Source organism: Falco peregrinus, chromosome 8, assembly GCF_023634155.1.
Source record: "Falco peregrinus isolate bFalPer1 chromosome 8, bFalPer1.pri, whole genome shotgun sequence".
Lineage (NCBI taxonomy): Eukaryota > Metazoa > Chordata > Aves > Falconiformes > Falconidae > Falco > Falco peregrinus.
In genome coordinates this window covers 53,327,575-53,349,072 of record NC_073728.1, presented here as the reverse complement: position 1 = coordinate 53,349,072, position 21,498 = coordinate 53,327,575, and the positions used below count along the sequence as shown (strand labels likewise).

At 43.2% G+C, this 21,498-nt stretch overlaps 1 protein-coding gene and 1 long non-coding RNA gene across 5 annotated transcripts in view; one reads left to right on the top strand and one right to left on the bottom strand.

The window, feature by feature from the left end:
• The window catches only part of HTR4 (5-hydroxytryptamine receptor 4), a 142,036-nt gene extending 132,914 nt beyond the window's left edge, over positions 1 to 9,122 (top strand). For 2 of the 4 annotated variants that reach the window (XM_055811488.1, XM_055811487.1), the window contains one exon: positions 1,764 to 1,912. In XM_055811488.1, the coding sequence (XP_055667463.1) occupies positions 1,764 to 1,902 (139 nt within the window). In that variant the 3' untranslated portion in view covers positions 1,903 to 1,912. Of the gene's footprint in view, positions 1 to 1,763; positions 1,913 to 8,985 lie in introns of those variants that run through there. The other 2 variants (XM_055811490.1, XM_055811489.1) reach the window with 2 other exon arrangements.
• On the bottom strand, positions 2,869 to 19,725 carry LOC114010566 (uncharacterized). Its single transcript, XR_008748310.1, has 3 exons — positions 16,671 to 19,725; positions 4,369 to 14,212; positions 2,869 to 3,001 (listed from the first exon to the last, which is right to left on the bottom strand). It is a non-coding gene; the product is annotated as an uncharacterized LOC114010566 (long non-coding RNA).
• Between the last annotated feature and the right edge of the window lie 1,773 nt (positions 19,726 to 21,498).

Below are 21,498 nucleotides of genomic sequence, written 5' to 3'. Positions count from 1 at the left end.
GCTGTAATGACGGCTTCACCATCCCCATGCCGGGGTTTGTCTGGTTTGGCATCCAGCTTCCTCCAGCCCGCTGGGGTGGGAGCCCCGCACGAGTCACAAACACTAAATGTATCTCTACAGCGTTAAAGGAATATATGTGACATTTGAGGGAGTTCTCTTGGAGCAGTTCTCATGGCGTTTTCTGACTTCATGCATGCTTCTTATATTCATGGGTTTCCCATACATTTAGAAGATAAATTCACTCTGGATTGGCTTATATTGGACGAAGCAGATCACAAGTAGTCATGCACAGGTGCAGTGAAAGACCTGCCTTTAGTAAACTCACCTTAGATAACACGCTGGTCTTCTCTGGGCTGCAGGTCAATCAGGTGCAGCACAAGGACGATTTAAACCTTATTGCGAGGAAACCTGGCAAGTGTCTTGCTCACCTCGGAAACAGGCAGAAATGAGAAACCCACAAAGAAACAACAGGAGCTATTCATCCTAGAGATATTAGATATATTGCTAGTTTTGCAGCGTTGAATATGAAATCGATCTGCATTGTTCTGCAATGTTGATCCATTGCAACAAAAAGAACAGGCTTGTGATTTCTGGCTCCATTTTACCCCAGGAATTGGGCTGAGTATGTAGAGGGTGTCCTTCTCACCCTGCTATAATGATTTTCTACTGATGGCCACGTGTGGAAGTTCACTTTAGTGGCTGGAAGCGTGAGTCATTCAGCCCAGAGATTACAGAGTTACTAGAAAGCTTTTAATTTTATGGGGTCTATGAGCCTGGTAATTGTGAGAGAGGGACAATTCTGCACTGACCTTTTGAAAATTAAATATGCAGCTGTATTAAAATCAAATGTGTCATGAAAATACATTTAATTTGGATTATGTATATTTATTTTTTTAACAGAAAATTGGAATGAAACAACATACTTTGTTCACATTTCATTTTGACATCTTGTGTATTTCAGGTTAAAAAAAAATAAAAATTGCCTTTTTCAAAATGAAAAATGTCATAGACTAGAACAGCAAATTCCAGAGATTTTTTGGATTTTATGTTTACACTCTTCTCAACTTTCTGAGTGTTTCCCAAGATTCCTCAGTTTTTCCAAAATGTTAAAAGCTTCTTTTCAGGGAGGCAATAGCATTGCCCTCTTTGCCCTCAGCTCCTGTAACACGGCAGAGTACTCCAGTGCTGCAGGCTCTTTCCTGCTGTTCTGAAAAACACGCTCAAAAGTTTATCCCTGACCCATGATTCAGATTGGTCTTGTGTGATCTTTCTTGGGTGCTTCCATCATAGACACGGCTAAACGGTGTCAACTGGAAACTGTACCACACTTAACGGCATCTCTATCATCTACAGGCAATCACGTACCGTGGGTTAGTGACTGCCATAAAATACAGAATTAAGACTGTGTTCTACCTGCTCCTGAAACAGGAACAAAGTAAGCAGATTCATCACTGCCTGGAATAACTAACAAACAGTCATCCTAAGCTGTTCTCTCTTTCCCTCTCTTTTATAGTGCATTTATGAATTATGTTGTTTGCATTTATAATTATGGGACTGAACAGATGGTGGAAGGCTTATACCAGAATGATGTGTTCATTAAAATAACCTACCCTGGTCTGCCAAGTGATTGTTAGCTGTAATCCCAATTTGATATTGAAGAGAGTTATTTATTCTTTCTAAGTCCATCTGAACAAAATGGAGCTTTGAGAAATGAGCACCGTATTGAGCGTGAAGCTACAACAGTGATGTTGTGTATATTCCAGACGGAAACCGCTGAAGAGGGTTCCAGCCGTGAGAGAAAGAAAAACGCAGGGAAAGGTAAATTGTGGACCAACACGGTTTTCAAATCTGAGAAAAGTTTCAATTCTGTATTCAATTTGGAAGCTCTTTATTCAATTTTGAAAGCTGCTTAAAAGACACTCCAGTCAGCTTCTGCCTATGTGCAAATTCTTTCTATGCTCTGCTGTCTTCGGTAGCTGAGTACAATAACGGTATTATTATTAAATCCCATTATTAAAAATGGGACTTATTTGCTCAAGCAAAAAGTAAATCTTCACAGTTTATCACATCTTACATAGAAACGTCTTGTCTTCCTCTAGTCCCAACAAGTGTTTACTGGGTGCTTCTGCAAATAACAAGAGGTTTTGTGATGTGACACGGAGCGATCGCCACCTATTTGCCTTCCTTTTTGGAGATTTTATTGCACCAGCTTCACTTTACCAGCTCCATTATCTTGCAAGACGTAATGGATTCTGGAGACAATTCTTTGCGCTTCAACTCTTTTGCAGTATTTTATTTCTGAGATGTTCTGCCCCACTATTTTCACATCAGGACTTCAGGATCTGCTCTAAACACAGATGGAAGCAGAGACACTCTGTCAAGGTTTCGTTGTTGAGATTGAAGGAGTGTCATTTTCTGCAGTTCTGGCCATTATCCAGGCTGTAATTCCTGGCCCTCACATCTCCTTGTGGTATGTCCTACCCAGGCTACCTCAAGATGCCACTTGCAGCAGATCTTCACCCATTGAGCTGCCTGAGGACTGTGTTGCTGGTGAGCTGCTCAGAAACACAGTTTACAGCTCTCTTATGCTGAAAGCTTTGCTTTTCTGCACCGAGGCAGTTGGCATCACTTGTACCCCACAGCTGTGGCACAGCCACGGGGTCATCAGAATCCTGCAGGCAAAACTCAGAGGGAACAGTGGAGAACAAGATGCAAAGGTGCAGGACTCCTGTCTGCTTGTCTGAGCCTGCCGGGAGCAGAACCAAGGTAGGAGGAATGGGAGAGCAGTGGAAAAGTTGATTTTGTTCACTAAGAATAACCAGAAATAGTTGTGTTTTCTGGCTTCCCTCTACAATCATTGTCACAACATTCAAAGATGCGAATTGGCTGTGCAAAAGCTTATTACTGAGACATTTTCCAGGATCCTGGAGGATGTTTCTAGTTGTGTGTGAAGGAAGAAATATATTCTACATGTTTCATTTGGCATGCCGGCCATCAACAACTGGAAAAGGGAGAAAATGAAAGAGACGGGCAGATGAGTGCTCACATACAAAATTGCCACTATCACAGTGGTTAGATCAGTCAGCTTGATAAAAGGCAGAAAAAGACCTTGAACATGAATTGGAGTCTGCTCTTTTTTTCTTTCCTTCCCTTCTCTGTCTCATGAGAAGTTGTAGCCTTAGTCCAGATCAGAAATGGGGAAAATATTTGAAATTGTGAAAACTTCCAGAGAATGGGAAAAAACATATTCTATACCACTTTGATTTTAGCTTGAAACTCATTATTTCTGACCTAGCAAGTAAGTCTTTATAATTGCATGTTTCTCAGATGCTCTGACCTTCCTTAAACATTCAACCTACTAAATTAGCCTGCGCATTTTTTCAGGGCATGCTTTGTCTTTAAAAGGAGCTTGCAAGAGCTCAGCACAAAGATTTCTGCTTTAGTCTGGACTACAGTGTGCTACTGTCAGGAAAACATTAATAGATTTAGACTTCTCAGATTTTTGGTTTTATTGAAATCTAATGTTCAGTTTAATTTGAAATCTTTCATTTGAAACACAAGCAATTTACAACAACAACAACAAAAAAGTTAAAACAACAATATCAATAATGGACACATCTCCAAAACAACAACAACAACAACTAATTACAATACCTTTAAATGAAAGATTTCACTTGTAACTTTTACAGAATTATTGCTTTTTGATTTTATTTTTAAAGAAAAAAGTCATAGAAATTGGCACAGACTCAGGAAAACTTTCAGTGCCACAAAATCTTCACTTTTTTTTTTTTCTTATTATTTCAGATTTTTAAGAGTATCACAGTTAGAACTTGCCCCTTGCCTGACTGCCATGCCTGAGCTTCCTCCATCAGTCCAGGAGGGAGTCACTAATGAACTGCCAGCAACACCCCCCAAATCCCAGTACAGGGGTGGCCGAGGACCACAGTCTGCTTTCAGTTAGGGGTAATTTTCCTGAATCGTGTGAGTGTGGGTTCAACAGCAGACTCACAGCCCAGCACACCTGTAAGGTCACTGCTGCAGCCAGCGGCAGAGTATATTACAGGCTTCAAACAATTTAATGTGAACATCTAAGAACAGCGCTGATTTCACAGCATTTGATACAAGGTTTTTATCTTCTATTCTTGCATTACAGAGGGTATTTAGAAACTCTGGCAGTAAGTATTCTGCATTTATAATGTAAAGATTATCAAAAAGATTTGCAAATACAAAGAAACTTGGGGCTTATCAGCTTTTTGTACAGTTCACGTCTAAATTTTCCCAGACTTTGTGGCCTTTTGTGTACCCACCTGGGACCCGGGCTATCCCAGCAGAACCAGTAACAGACGTACCCATAAATGCACCACTCACCTGCTTCTGCAGCAACATTGACCTCTTGGCATCTGAATGCGTGTGCAAAGTTCTTCGCTACCCAGTGACAATGTGTCCTTCTTTTTCCAGGCAGAGGGGGAGTGGATTTAGGTGGCAAAAGTCCTGGGGAGCAGAGTTAGCAGCTCCAGTACCAGCCCCCCCAAAAGCAAACCCTTCCCAGCGAGAGCTGCAAAGCCTCACCTTGGTCCCAGAGAATGTCAGGGTGACAGGAACCACCTTCCGTCAGTTCAAAAACGGAAGCAATTAATAACGTGATCAGGTGTGTGAGGAAGGGATTGCTGAACAGAGAGCAGAGACAGCTGCGCACCTGAGGCGGGTTTGGGATGGCTGTGGCTTCCCCCGTGCCAGCCCAGCTGAAAGCTTTCCCGTGCTTGGGCAGTCGTGGGCATTTATTTTCTTTTATTTTTTCTTTGCTATGATTGTGACCCTTTAGGTAACATTATTTCTCCTGCCAGGGTTAAAGGGACAGAAGCTGCTGAGGGAACACTAAGGCCCATGTTTGTTCAGAGGCTCTGGGAAGCACAGGAGATGCTGCCCCACAAGTCCTTTAGCCCATTAGTGATGCAGCTGTAGCTGGGAAAGGCTGCCTTTGCTCTCATTTTGTCAGTCTGTTGTTAATGAGCAGTCTCTACCACCGTCATCCAAGCCCTTGCAGCTTCTGTACCTGTAAGGGGCCCCTTGCCCTTTGCAGCAGCCACCAGGATTAACTGCCTGTGGGCTGATGAACTGGAGTTTGCAGGGAGCTTAGGGAAGAAGGATGGATACGAGCGATCTGAGCAAGGACTGCGGTTAAAAACCAGGGGAGTAATTCACAGGTAAAACAGCTGCAGAACTGCTGAGCTGCCCAGGCGCTTCTGCTGGTACAGAGGAGCCATAGGTATGTGTAAGCAGTATAGGCAGCGTTACACAGATACTGCAAGCGTGAAGCGTTGGGTAGAAGGCATTTTTGGGAAGATACTTTCCAATTCTCGTCTGTTCCCCCTGTCCAAAGGAGCCCAGGCATCAACTCCAGGAAAAGGCTCCCTTCTGGAAACTGGATCGGTGGCTGCGAGCTCCAACAGAGGAGTGGCACACACACCATCAGGATGTTGCCTCCCCTCCTGCTGGGTCATGTTCTGCCGCAGAAATGGATGCAGTTAGCTTTTGTGTTCAGACCCAGCAGCCCTGCCCCAAAATTACATTGCTTTCTGCTTTTCAGCAAGACAGGTACGAACCTGGGGGACAGAACTGGATGCTAGGGGTTTGCTCATCAGGAGAGAAGTAAGCAGGGACCTCAGGCTCCATGCAAATAGTGACTGTTTTTCATCATGGTTGCAGAGGCCAGAGCCCAACAATTTGTTGGCTTTGCTTCCTTAATAAATTGTACAATCTGGCGTGGGAGAACGAAAGCGGAAAGATCACAAACAGCCACTGCATCCCCTTGGTGTCTCCTCCCCAGCTCTTGCCGATTTCCCAGAATAATGTTGCGGCTCCCTGTTGTACTTGTGGGCCTACAGAGGTTAAAGCTACACAGCTCCCCTCTGCTGTGCTGAGAGCTAATCCAAGCAGTTAATTAGAGAGCCCACTGGACTGTCAGAAACAGCAGGAGATGCAGAAGCAATTATCTCCAAATTGGTCATCATCACAATTAAAGTTCCATTTGGCAAGTACGTGAGTAGCCTGCAGCAGGGTCCCTTTATAGGAGGTAATTCCTTTCCATCGCTGGGCTTCATTGCTGGGTGGCGGTGGTGGTGATCCGAGTGAAGCTGTCAGGTGAGCTGACAGTATCACTGGTCCCCAGTCTGGGGAGGAGCCAGCTGCAGGAGCAGCCTGGGATGCCATTTGTAACTGAGCTTGGTAGCTTAACGTGACAGCGTGTCCAAATCCCATGGAAGGAACTCATTACGGGCAGGAAAGCTAAGCAACTAATTTGCTGCAGATAATTTATTTAATGCATTTAATTATTTTAAATTTTTTTCCTGTTCACATATTATGGCTTCCTCAGATGTGTTCATTACTCAAACCTACTTGATAAATTTCTCTTGAAACATTCAGCCCACACATGCAGGGTCCGAGTCTTGTTTTCTTCTTGTGGTTGGGAAGGGAAATGCTGCAGTGTTTGACTCCCGAGCTGGGTGACAGCCGAGGCACGGTAGGTGTGTGCTCCTGTAGGTGAGGCAAAAAATGAGTTTCAGGTGCAGCTGTGCTTTCTCTCTTAATCTTGCTTCCCGTAGATGCTGATACCTGAAAAATTCATTGTATGCTCAAAGAGCAGATCAGTTAAGACATGGCGGTGTGAAAAAAAAGCAGGGATGTTGTAATTGTGTCTTTTATCTGACATTAAATTGGTGCCCTGTAAGTTACAGGTAGCTCTGAACTTTCATGTAAAGGGAAAAAAAAATGTGAAAACAATCCTGGTAACAAAAATCCTGCCAGCAGAGGACTTCTTTAACAGTTTCCTGGAGATGCTGGTAAGACTTTTAGGAATGATGTGCCGCTAGCAGAGCAAGCCATCACCCCTGCAGTGCAGCTTTGGCACCCTGCATGTGAATGCTCTTTCCTCCTCTCCTACCGGTCCTCTTTCCCCACAGGGTAAACAGCTGAAGTGTTGAGGTAACTGCCAGAGGCTTCAGACAGCCACTTTGTGCCACAAGAGACCCTGGGACACCTTAATGACTTCTCTTTAAAGCTTAATGCATCTTTGTAACAAACGGCATCACCTGCTAAATTGCTGATCTTGCACTACTGTTTTCTGACTACCGCAGAAGAAGCAGCAGCAAGGTTTGGCTCTTTGGATATCCTGTACCAAGTCAGCTTTGGGTGCCTGTCTGTTGTGCTTCCGAGCCAGTCCTGAGCTGCTCTGCGCTGTGTCAGCCACGTCCGCAGCGCAGGGGCTCTCCTGGCTCTCATCCTCTGTGTCACCATTTGTAGCAGAGCCTCTGCTGCGCTGGAGGTCTCGCTGGTGGGTCGCCTCACATCATGTGCCATGTCTGACTTGGTATAAAAAAATTAAAATTCTGTTACGACTTGTATGCTTCATGATCATCTAATCGGAGTGCCTGTTCAGTGTTAGATGCAAAATGTCTTTTCTTGTTTCTTACATCAAGTCTGTATCTTGTTGGAAGAATGATCACATTTTTTGAAATTTACAATAATTATTTAAAGTGATGGAGTACGAAGGAGGTGTGTTTGATGGATACATGTATCTGCACGTAGAGTGACCTGTATTAAGGCAACCAAGCCTGACCATGTTGACAACAAGCATCTAGTACACTAGAGGGTAAATTCTTCCAGGAATACTCACCACGGCAAATTCAGACAGGCAGTACAGTTTATACCCTGGCTTTCATTTTGAGTTTTACTGGAACTAACGGACACGTCATTTGTAGGATATTCAGATCATCTACTTCAGACATCTCAGTGGCATTATAAGCACCTTAATTAGGAGCCTAAGTCCCAAGTATACTCAGTGGAGAAAGAGATGCATCCAGATTAATAATGCCAAGTAAATTGATGTCATAGTATCAGTTTTTGAATATGTAGACGATGTGGAGTTCCTGACCCTTTTTCTAATGGTTATTCAAACAAATCTGGAGGCTGATAGTGCTTCTTTTCCCTCTGCTAACAGCAGGAGAACTGATCTTTTCTTAGGCTTTTTTCTTCTTTTAATCTTTATTGGGATGTGGATATTTCAGGTATGTCTTGTATATTTGTTACTAAGAGAAATAATATAGCTATAATCTCTAAAGACTCAGCAGAAGAAAGTATTCAGAAGAAATCAGATACCTGATTTCCCTGATATGCATTTGGACTAGGGGAAAAATATGCTTTTACAGTTATTTTTGCAGCTTCCTACTTTTGGGCTGACTCGAGGGATGGTGTGGTTCAGCTTTAGTTTAAATGAAAGGGACTGCCAAGGGAAGATACCTGGCTTGCTCTGTACCCTTCAGGGGGTTTGCAAGCAAGAATGATTAGATGTGACATTCTAGAAAGATGTGCTATATCAGTTTTATTCCAGTTAGCCAACATTTTTGCTATCACCTCAGATCTGCTGGTTCCTACTAAGCACTGCGCTCCACTTAGGAAGAAGAGCTGCACGTCATTAGCAAACTAAACCAACAGTTATGTTCAGAAAGTCACGTTGAGATGGGCAGCAAGATGAGGAACATGTAAGAGATAATGTGTGATTCCTTACAGCTGAAATGTTGGTCTTGGTTTCATCTTACACAGCATTCACGTCCCAAGGTAGTCTCAAATGATTCTTTAAACACTCACATCAAAGACATTAGCTGAAGCGCCTTCAGCCTAGTCCACCCACAGATGATCGGTGTTTCTTAGTTCTTTGGTCTGGTTTCCTCTCGTTACCAGCTGCACCTTAGATACATGAAAACCAACAGGTTCTTGGTTTTCAGGGACTGCCTTGACCGCATCATACTGAAGATTTGGTTTCCTGTCATGAAGAAAAGTAGGGATTCACATTTGCTTCATGTGGGATCTGGATATTTGGAAGATGTATTGTCTTAAGATATACTTCAGTGTTTTCAAGAACTCATTTTACATAAGCTTGTCCTTTTAACTGGTGCTACCAGATCTTCCTTTATGTTTTTCCATTCCTAGGTACACTGTTCTACGTAATGGGCATCATCAGGAACATGAGAAGCTTCCCATCCACAATGACCCTGAATCCCAAGAGTCCTGCTTCTAGTCATGGTCCTAGAAGAGGAGTGGCCCAGCTGAAGGAACAGATGCCTGTCAGGATACCCAAAGGATTCATGGACAGCAGAACTTTATGGAAACTCATTCATCTGCATTGTCATGATGCTTTTTGCACTGACTTCAAATGAATGTCCAGCTGCACATGTGTAGATTGGTGGGGGCATGGGAAGGTACATGAGCAGAAGAGCTGAGGACTTTCCTGTATCTGCAAGGACAGCTGGACTGTATGACTGCATCAGAGCCTTACTCCAGGAGCGAGCTGATTTCCGTCAATGTAAGGAAACAACACGGATACAGACCACCCAGTGCAAGGAGTTCTATTATTCCTTTCCAGCTGCCACCTGTGTACAAGCCACCTCTCTGTTCTGTGATAATCATGATCTTAAACATTACAAGCTCTGGCTTCAGCCCTAGCATGATGTGAGACTAAAAGCCTGCTTCACCTGCGCAAGATGCTGCCCAGTAGTGACCAGATGCTGTCAGGAGACAAACAGCACTGTCGTCTTTAGCAAAGTAAGAGGAAATGTTTGCTTTTTGATTAGTTACTGGTGAGAGGTCAGCACGAGCTGCTGGTTCACCCTGCCCTGCAGAGCTTGCTTTGTGAATGCTTTTATTGTGTTTCCTGGCCAAGTTCACTGGTAGAAGACTCATGGGGTGCACACAGTGCCTGACAAGCTGGAGTGGGAGCTACAGAGACGTTTCACTGCTAGCAGAAGGCCCTGCAAGCACCACTTCAAACCAGGCCAACTGCTAAAAGACAGTGGCCATCCTCTGCCATTCGGAGGCCAACGGATGGGACGTGGCTCTCAAACTCCAGGCAAGCTGCCAGTGCCGTTGTCATCTGAGCAAACTTCGGGCATTCTTACCAAGAAGAAAGGTTGGCTAAAAGACAGAGTCAGTCTGTTATAGATCACTAAGTGCCATCTTGAAAAATATACCATCTAAAAAAACTTTTCTAGCTACATTAGGAAGACAGACTTCTACTTACATTTTCCATCTTTATTTTTCTATTTGTTTCTGTTCTCTTCCAGTTGAGACAAGAAGTTCCGAGACTTCCAATTATCACCATATGCGCATCTCTGTTTGCAAAGATCTCAGTCCTTCGCTGCTTCCTGCATGTAGATGTTGCTGTGTTCCTTGTGAGCTGCTTCCACATTGCATGGAAAGGATAAGCAAGGCTACAGACTTCGCAACTTTGGGAAAATGATTTTCATAAAGTGGGAAATATGCAGGATCAAGACTATGAGGCTCTACTCTTTTAGATGAAGATCTAACCCAGAGATGCCACCCCGAGCCTAGAAAATAAAGTTGTACTTAGTTGTATTGTGTAATCATGTACAGATATTTTTAATGTAAAAAGAAAAGGTGACATTATTTATTATTTTTTATCAGGAACGTGTTTTTTTTTTCATTAAAAGCTTCTAGACCCAGGAGCTTAACATTATATGTATTATTATTTAGTAATATTTCTGTTGCTATGTGACAGGTATTTACTGAAACAAACAAATCCTGCTTTGAACAAACAAAAATGTTGCTCGGTTGGGGAAAAGAAATTGTGCATGATAAGAACAACTGGCTTCCTTGCCATAGTGTCTGACTTCTTTAAATACTTCTTCCACATAAAAGTCACTGATAAAGCTTCACATCTTTTTCCTTTAGGATTCAAAAGGACAGTGGGCAGAAACAGCCCTAATTAGAAGATGCCAGACACTTACCAACATAGAAAACCGCTAGCAGTTAGAAAGAGACAAACTATGGTTGTTTGTGGCGATAGGTGCTGATAGGAAGAACAAGAGCTGTTTGAAAAGAGAGGGTGAGATAGTTTGAACCAATTCCTGGTTCATCATTAACAACAGTTCAGCAATGACCTGTTTTTACAGGGTAGTGTTTCCAAAAGAACTCATTATCTGTTCAACTCTATTGTTGACACAAAAACGGAGCAATGGGTGAAAGTTTGGAAAAAATCCATCCAGGGCAGCTTCAGTCCTATGATCTACAGCTCTGTGGAACTGCTTGCTTGGGGTTTTATCTGGATTTGGTATAAAAGACTGCAGAATAGGTTGTCTTGGTTTCACCTCGGGTATTAAATTGCTTAAAGAAATTCCAGAAAAGCATTTCTTTGTCCCCATTAAAGGGCGTCAAAAGGTTGGTGTGAAATTTCTTGGAGTGATATGGAACCAGCAGCATGGGGATGCTATAGTGATGGTGTTCTTTGTTTCCGCTGTTGTCCTTGAAGTGTTGTTTTCTCCTATATTTTAATGTGCTTTAATAATATCTCTCTTCTTAATTTTAAATTAACTTCTCAATGCTGCATTTTACTCACAGGCAATGTTCAGAAGGCTCTATCAATGGGATCAGTAGCTCACTAGCCAAAATGGTCAACGGTTCAGATTGGAAAAAAGGCTCTAATTCCAAACACCGTATTTGAATGAAATACCAAACAAGAAATGTCCATGTTCTGTGTCACCTCTGGCTATTTGCTTGTTGGACTAAATAAACCTGTCACGAACCACTTGGCAGCTCCTGCTTTATCGGTGAGTCTGTAATTTCAGCAATGCTTCTGTGAACCCAGAAAACGGCATTGTCCACCATCAATAATGTCAGAACTTCTGTGGAAAAGAAGCTGTCTCATGGAAAGGACCTTTGCTAAAGGTAGCTGCTCCTGTAGCCTCTGAGTTCATCTTCCCATTGACCATTTTGGCTAGCAGTGTCAGAGTCTTTGCCTGTGCTGAATAACATGTAACGCATTGGCTGTTTCTAAAAATAATAATAATAAAAAAATCCTCTATGTACATTGCAGTAAATTCAGGCTCATACTCATTTCTTGTACTGTTTTTGCTCAAAACATACAATGCTAACAAGTAATACTTGCCTTACGATATGCTCAAACAACTGTAACAGCAAGGTTACGGTTTGTAACCCCCATTGCTTTGAAAATACCAAGGAGCTCTTGGGTTATAATACAAGTTCCTAATGTTTATCTACCAGAACAACCCTGCCTGCTGCACCCAGTGCTCGTGCACTGGCTCTCTTCCTCCCCACACCTTCGCTTAGATCATTACTGAGCCCTCCTTCTCCCTCACCTGTTCTGTGCCCACCTCATCTCTATCTACACCAAGAGATGGCACTGCCATGGGCATCACGCTCAAGACAGGCATTTGCAAAGGGGGAGTCAGATTTAATTTTGTGCAGCTCTGTTTCTCCAAGCTTCCCAGTGAATCTGACTGAAAAAGGATGCTCCTTTCTTCCTTCCTTTCCATCTTTTTCCTGACATCTCTCACAGATTCACTCCAACAACCATACGTTTATTCCTTCACATAAATATACTAGTACTCATCAGCAAATTATCATACCACCACATTTATGGTCTGGGAACACTTTTTTGAATGCAATAAGCATCAGAAGTGTTAAGCATGATGCCTGCTGTAGCTTGGATTACAACCGATTACATTTTTCCACGCCAGAGGTAATGTGCTAGCAGAACAGCTAGCTAACAAGAAATCGTCTGGCTGGGGCTTTGCTAAACTGTCTTTGGGAGGCTGATCTGTCAACACAGTTATATTTCCATATTTCTGTATTTTTCTAGGCTCCAGAAGCATTTCTGAGATCTTGCACGACAATTGATAGTAGGGCATGTGCCCAGACAAGCAAATCCAAAGATGCACTGAGGTTACTTGTGCTGAAGGAAGCAGAGCAACAGGCTGCCTACTTCCAGAGCCAGGTTGAAAACAGCCCAACACTAAAACTTGGGGCAGCTCACTTTAAGTGGGCCCTAGACAGTGTCAGGGTGCACAGCACCATGGGGTGAGCCACCCTTTCCACTGAGCAGCTTTCCACGCCTCTGATACTCAGTTTACTCATAAACTAAGTCATGGTCATGCTGCAAAGTAAAATTTGGAGACATAATGAACACATCACCAATGGGAAGCTGTGTTCGCAAAACAGAAGCTCCAAGGAAGAGTGCAGAAGCAGCAAAAGACTTTAATTAGCTGATGATCAAGACTGTCTGGAGGGATGTGAAGCAATAACTGGATGATACACGCTCTGTAAATGTCAGTGCTTGAGGCAGTCAGCAGCTGCATTACTGAGGGAGATGTATGGAGATATGGCTGCAGCCCAAGTGTACTAACAGGTCATGCTCATAAACACCATGCAGACAGATTAATCCTTATGGGGAAATGTCCCTTCCACATTTATCCTTCACACTTCTTTCAACACTAACTATGTTTTCTGTTTTCAGTCTTGGAGAGGGCAATGAAAAAAAAAAAAAAAAAAAAAAAGGACAAACAGTGTCTCAGCAGAACAATTAGAAAAATGCTTTCAATACATTCTCAAAACCCTTTCCATTTACTTCAGAAATGTAATACATGACTTGCTCCTACTGCAGGATCTTATGCCTAAGCAAAGTGAGAAATGAAAACATTTACCACCGTGTCTTAAAAATGAAGACAACTTCCACTTGCATCACACCACAGCACACTGCCTGTGCCTCCACTCCAGCTGTGGGGTATCAGCAGAGCTAGGAAATTGCTCATGGTGGAAACAGAGGGACTGACAGTGTTGGAGCTGAGGGGTATTTGTAAGGATGCGTGGGAAGCTCTTACTCACACATAGTGCCTGGTTCCAATCTATATCGTTTCCACATTCAGCTTGTTTGAAGGCTTAAAATCCCCCCCGTCCCGCTCTCAAAGAGAGATGTACGCTTCAGGGAGAGGCTGTGCACACAGTATGCCCATGCAGGGGACCTGAGTGGGGAAAATAAACCCAGCCCACTGAAAACCTGCCTCAGTGCTCTGTTTGCTGCATGTTTCTAGCCACAAGCAGACAGCGGGGCACAAGCAACCGCTGTTTGCTTACGGAGATACTGTCATATTAATAAGCTTAATTCATTGCTGGTTACAATTTACTTGCAGTCATAGGAGCCCGCACGTTGGCCTAGCACATCTGCCTGAGGGAGCTCACGTTCGAGGGTCACTGTGATGCTGGTCTAGCTTGCAGAATGAGCGCAATCCAAAAGGACTCACATGAGCAATGAAAACCAGTACTAGGGTCATCGTGATTTTGAGTAGTACGAATCCCTGGCTCCAGAGAGTCTCTTTCTGTTTCCAAACTCTGGTCCTCTGTGGGTCTGTTATAACAAAGGACACATCAGGGAGAATGTGTATTAGAAATGTGTTTGGTAACCACCGAAAACTTGAATATGAGTCAGAGCTGAGAGAGTCAAATGATGCCTTGCCTTTGATTTCAGTGCACTTCAAAATGGCTTTTATTTTACCCTGCCTTCTCCTGTCATCTAAATGGGATCAAGAGCTCTGTGAATAATCAGTAACAGTGTATTAGTTGTACTTAAATGCTTTTGTGCATCTCAAAATACCTCTCAATTTAGGTGTTACTAACTAAATAACCTCAACCTGAAGATCATCTGCCCAAAGGATTGTGGCTTTTAGAATGGAATACATTCAGAAACGGCTCTGCTCAGCAAAGATGAGGAAGAATCAAAAGGTATGTAAGGTATTTACTGACGTCAGCCTGACTTAATAGTGTGCAACGGAACTAACCAGTTGGGTCCAAATTATGTCCATTTAATTCCTAGCACAGATGAAAAATACGTAACAATGCCAGCAAAATGATAGTTTCTTGGAGCAGGCAGCCCACATGCGGCAGACTCTGAGTCATTCTTGAGTTTTCCTCACCCATCTTTGTAAACGCTAAAGCCAAGGAGAGCATTTTCATTCTGTAACTGTCAACTGTAAATCCTTCACTAGGTTTGGATCCAATCTTTTTCTCTGCATTAGATTTCCTGAGCCATCTCTGAGTACTATCCTGCCAAAAGGCAATAAAAACGTTTTTTCTACTAATATGAACCCAATAAAAATATCAAAAGCTTTTAGTTCTTTCAGTTTTTATATAGATTAAGCCTTTCTGAATCTGAAATAGTCACATATTCAATCAGCATCTGAAAGACTTACCTTATCACAGGAACCTTCTCATTTAGTTGAAAAAAAAAGAAATAATTTAACTAGAATTTATCCAGTACCTGAGTTCCACTGCTTCCTGTTAAACTGAACTGAAATTGCCCATGTTATTAGGAGATCTAGTAGATTTCTTGTCAAATATATGATTATTACTTAAAGTATTCCAAGGATTTGGCAGAAGAGCTTAGTATACATTATTTGACACTTTACAGAATTCTGCCATTTTTAAATTATTTTAATTGCTCTTCTGAAGTTCTTGAAATTAATCAGTAAAAAAACCCAGAGAGACCCTAAATATCTCCTCTGGACCACAATGGAACGGGAATGCTAATGCTAGCTGATGTTCCTTACACAACAGCTGTAGTGCCAAGGTCTGTACTCTCTAAGCGGTATTGTGAAGGGGGCTTCTCAGTCCTTTGGGACAAGAGGAAAATTTATTTCCTTGCAGAGTAAGTAGCACATTTGGCTTCCTTGAAGCTTTCTTCCACACCAAGATTAGGGAGGCCCCAAATGAGGAGGACCTCCAGCTGTCATGGGGTGTGTTTGAGCCAGGCAATGATCCAGACAGAGTATCAGAACTAAATCCTTTTCCAGCAGCCTCAGTAATGAATCTGTTTTCATATTCCTGACAGATGAATCCCACCCACCAAACAGGGCTCTTGACATAACAAGTGTCTGAAAGGGCTGTCAGATTTTATCAACGGTCATCTTCGTATCACTAATCTCTAAATCCAACCCTACTTAAGGGCATCCCTCTATCTGTAGAAAACAGAAAACACAAAGGAGAGTATAGAGCATTATTGCAATAACTACTGCCAGTGGCTGAACAACAGCTATTAATCCAGGGGTTACTTTAATGACTATATAGATTAACACAGATATGTTTACTCCATACTAGTTTCCATGACTGTGCCCCACTATTACACTCCATCATTACTCTCTGTGAAAGAGCCAATTCACTTGCCACCACCTTTACAGCCCTCAATGGCAGTCCCAAGATCATTATTGGTAATCATCTTTACACAGAAATTCAAGCTGTGAACATCTGTGCTCCTCTTGCATAAGCTTAGAGCAGCCAAAAGAGGAGTTGTCTCCCCCTGGGAGCCGACACAGAGTTCCACGTCAGCAGCGCTGGCTCCCCGTGGACAGCCTCACCTGAGAGCACAACTCATTTGCCATTGCAAACGGCCAGATTTTTTGCCCTTTGCTAGACCAAGCACGTTTGCACCCCTAACCTCTCCTTGCTTGCTCCCTTCCTTGCTCAGCCAACGCGTTGGAAAGATGAGTGCAGCAAAGACAGAGTCCAACTTTAACATAAAATCTGTGATTTTTGTCTTTGCTCCTGGAAGAGGAAAGAGGTTGAGAGAAAGAAAAGAAGATTAAACTACATTGGAAATATTCTCAAGCAGAAATCCACCTTAGTTACGGATCCAGCCAGCGTAGACCACCGAGAAACACGACTTATGTTTTGAAAACTGACTGAAAATTTTGCTGCTTATTTTTATGGCAGAAGTGTGGCCCTCATCTAATAAACCCTAAAAGATGATCCCTGCCCTCCCTCCACAAACAAACAGCAGCAGCCAAAGCGGGACTGTCATTATGCTCTCTCACCATTACCCTCAGCCTCTTGTCTGCAGACCTCCAGTTCAGCCACAGATCTGGTAGCTTGTCCACAGAGCACGTTACATGCAGCAGATGAACCCTGCCACCCCCTCTTCTGCACCACAGCTCCGATACACAGCCTGTCATCTGTCCTTTACAGCTCCATTTGTGAAGGCTCACATTTAAACTGCGGACCATCATGGAAAATATTTGCTGAAGGAAAAAGCTGACCTATCCCCTGCTTCTCAGACATCTGTCCTGTGGAATCGAGGACATTTTTTAACAGCTTGTCCTGTCATAATCCTGAACATTTTCTTGCAAATGACAGATCTGCAAGCACCTTCCTTACCAGACATACCTCCATGTCTCAGGCAGCTTTTCTTAAGAACGGCCTGTTCCTGAAAGCTGGTGTTTGCTGGGGGTCTTCATAAATGAAGCACTTCAAAACAATGAGTCATTGTAGTGAAAGCTCCCAGCCAAAGCTTGTTTTCTGAGATGAAGCCAGGTTTTGGGGTGATACCTCCAGAAAAGTTCAGCACTTCTTGTGCGGCTTTGCTAACATGTTTCATGTCCCTGCCTCACCCTTCTTTGGAAGGGTGTGATACAGCTGGATCAGCTAAACCAAGGCCAGCATCCACAGGTCAGGCTGGGTATCCCAACACTGAGATGTCTCCTTCCCCCAGTCACAAACAATGCACACCTATGCATTCGTATGTATCTCACACTCTCATACTAAATGGCATGTTTCCAGCTTAGATGACCCCTTTGGAGGCATCGTACCACAGGAAGCAGAAGTTCTTCCCTGCAAACACAAAGCTGGTGGTTTTGCTCTGTAAGAAGTCTGCAATAGAGAAAGCTTATCTCATCGCAACACCTAATGACTGCTAATAAGCTAATGGAATCTCTCCAGTTGATGGTGCACTAGTTTTGACTGTGTTATTATCACACACCGTGCCTACGCGTACAAACAAATGCCCCATCTTCCCCCCACAATGGATTAAATTTGAATTGCTTGAACTAGTAACTCGGGAGTAGACACTGTGGGCAAGAGCAGGAGTATGCAGCTGCTTCTAACACACTGGAAAGCTTAGAGACTAGCGTGAGGCAGAAGCAAAAATCTCCATCAACTCCTTATAGCTCTTCCTCAAATAAAAAAATATCTTCAACATCTTTTTCTTTTCAAAACCCAGACACTGATTTCATCTTTCTCCCAAATCAGAGAAAAACCCAAGCACCGGCATACTGCCTGGCTGAGATACGATGTTTTATGCTCCCCTCTCCACAGTGCTCACACCCCAAAGCATGCCTCCTGCTGGATCTGTTTACCCTATGTACTCTCTGTTTAGACGGCATTTCTCAGGCACTGGAGCCACTCCCAGCCACGGCCACCGCACCCTCTTTCAGGAAGATCTCTTACCCCTATGTGCTGGGGGGGAAAAGAAGCCCAAAGTGGTTCGTTCCAGCACTTGCCTGCAGTGGCACAAGTCACCTCAGACCCACTTTTTAATTAGCAGCTAGTCAATACCTGCCTTTGGGCAGCTGGGGAAGGCCCTGGGAGCACTTATTTCTCTTCCCTGTCTGCAAGAGGAGACCCCTCTGACTAATGCCCTTGCATACAACAAGGCATATAGATCTGACAAGGCATATAGATCTATATACAAGGCATATAGTTCTGACAATGGCAGAACCCACCCAGGAAGCATATTGTTGACCAAGGACTGTTAAGTCAGAGCTAAGCCAGGGAAGATAACCCTTCCTGCTTAATTCTGTCCCTGAAGACACACACATACAAAGCACCTGAAGGAAGCAGGGGACGTTTTCCTCACCTATCAGATTTAGTGCTTGTAAAGCTGCCTTTGAACTCCAGCAAACAGCTTGCTTTGATACCCAGATGTAAACATCACTGTTTGTTAAGTGGGCTGTAAACGGATTTCATAGTTCAATCCGAAGCTGCCACAGATGAGCACAGTAAAGCTAAAAGTCCCAGCTGGAGTTGTCTCTTGCAGAAAGATGAACAGCGCAGGATCACTCGGCCATCTCATTTGCAATGACAGCAGCCTGCTCCTCCTGTCAGAGACCAAAACCGAGGTGTCAGACTGGACTTCAGCGTGAAAAGGGAAGCCTGTCATATACAGACAGAAAGCATCTGGGCTGCTTCCTGAGGAAAGCTCAACACCTACAGACCGATGGAAACCTTTCTCGCCCTCCGTGGCTTGACATGGCAATTGAATAACAGACTGCCCCAAAATGAAGCAAAACAGAAACAGAATGGAAAGACAGGGGAAAGCTCAGACACAAAAGATCATATCCCTTTGCAACCTGGAATACACAAACCAGAATTTCTCAAGATTAGTATCTCTACATCTGCTTCTATAAATGTGGTAACAGTTTTCTGAATGGTATATAGGATCTTTTGGAGATATATGTAGGACTTAAGAAAATGAAATGGATATAAAGAATCACTAGGTACTTTTTCTAGGTACTACATCAAACTCTCCTAAAAGAGATTGTCAAAACACTGTAGCACACAAGGGATTTGGCATGGTACAATACCCAATATTTTTAAATGTCTAAATATACTCTACCGTATCATTAGTGACCTCCCAGAATCAAGTTCTTAAGCACCAAAAAAAGGAAAGGAAGCGATTGATTTCTACTTAGTTTACCTAGAGCTCTGATAGAAGAGTATTTATTTATTTATATCAGCTGTTCTTTGCTGATCTTAGCTGAAGAGGAGGTTATGAACCCGTATCATGAAAAGGACTTGCACCTCACACAAGGAAGTCAAAAGTGTTTCTGAAAGAAAGAAGAAAGTCAAGTTCCATTTAAAGTAAAAATAAGAGAATAATACTTGACTGTAAATGACTCCGTTCTAACCCTTCGCTTCCCTTAAGCGGTCAAAAACGTGATGCTAGAATGCCGTAAAACTAAAGTATCTGACGCTTTGCAAGAGATACTGCTTTATAGAGACAGCGCGCCCGCCTGTGCGCACGAACCCGCCTCCCGGGCTCGGTTATACAGAGACGAGCGGGCAGTACCGAGCCCGCCCGCACAGCGCCCCCTGCCGGCCAGCGCCCCAGCCCGCACAGCGCCCCCAGCCCGCACAGCGCCCCCTGCCGCGCTGCAGAGCGTGAGGCCGCTCTGACTATTTCAGCTACGTTACACGGGCAAACGATCTTCAAAATTCAAAATAGCTCAAATACAAATAGCGTGTAGGTCTGAAATCTCGCAAAGGAGAAGTAAGCCACGTGGGAAAATGTTTAGTGCAACACAGAAATCTCAGCGGTGGCTCAGTGCGTGGATGAGGGATACACGCATCCAGCTCACACTGGTTACCAGGTTCCAGTCCCCTTGCTCTCCCAGTAGCTGCTTGATGTGGTTAACCCTCTCCAGCTGACAAAACCCCAAAACAGTTTGCAAAAGAAAATACTCATGACTACTGCACACCCCATCTGCAAATCTGGGCTGATGTCAGAGCACTCTTTAAGCACACAGCCCCTAGTGCAGTGACTCAAGGTTCTACAGACGAAGAAATCAGAAATCCCAGATGAAAGCTGCAGCTTTTTGTTCTTCACTGTGGAAAAGAGACATTTTCAGCCCTTACAGTTGGGAGAGTACAGAGAGTACTGAGTGCGTGTGCCCACCACTAGCAGAGCACCGCTGAAGCCAGAGACCGGCAAGCAAATTATTGTTTGTACAGCAGTTCCTGCTGACACAAACTATACCCGTTCATGTACTAGTAATACTTATTTATTTTTTAAACTAATGAGGGTTGAGCAGCAAAATAACTGTCATCTGCTTTGCTCCTTTCCTCAATTTCAGATACTGAACTGAGCAAAGAGAGCAGGCTTCCCAGCCAGATCCCAGATACAATCTCAAATCACCCAGAGCTCTCACGAGATGGACACAATGAACTTAGTCATTAGGTTACCACTATGTGTAAAATGAGTGTAATCTTTCAGAGGTTAAAGCTACTGCAAGGTTCAGTTGCTTACAGAATGAAATGTTGACTATAAATAAGTACATTATTTGTATAAATACTTCTTCAAAAGGCTAAAGTTAGAGATACCAGATGGAGATCTGGTGCAATACTCCAGCAGTAACATTTTCCTGTACATGCCGTATTAAAATGGTAAACATGACTGAAATCGTTGACTCAAATTACTGGAAACACTTCTAGGAAGGGTCACAATTACGTTTTGTCTGAATATCACTGAATATATTATCTATGTTTAAATACATTTGTTACAACTAAACCATTAACTTTGATCTTGCATTAAAGCAAATTTAACCGCATTCACACCATTATCTGGTATTTAGCATTCCACCTCCAGGTAAGAGGTAGAGAGAGCGCATGTGAGAAAACGCTACGGTACCAAATCTCTTGCTTCTTCCATTAGGCACCACTCTCTTCCTCTTAGATATTACATTTTCAGTTCCACTACCTCAAGAATTTCCAGAGGTACAGATGCAGAGAAAACTAACACTGGCTTTGCTGCGTTCAACATTTTGCCTCTTCAATTCCACAGAGCTAAACATCATAGAAATCCTCACTAGTCACATTTATACCAAAGTTCAAAGACTTTAAATCATTAACAATGACGTGTAAAATTGTATAATGGTATAAATGGATGTACTCTATGGCTTTTACCACAGTAAGTTAGCAAACTCATTTGTTAGGCTGGTAACTGCAACTTTAAAAAAAACATAAAATGATAAATCAAGCCATAGTTGATCGTATGGCACGGCTAAAGGTCCATTTGTGCAGTCACAGCCATGTGCGCATGCAGACACTGTTTCACAGAACAGCAAATCAGCCTTTAAGAGGTCTCCCACC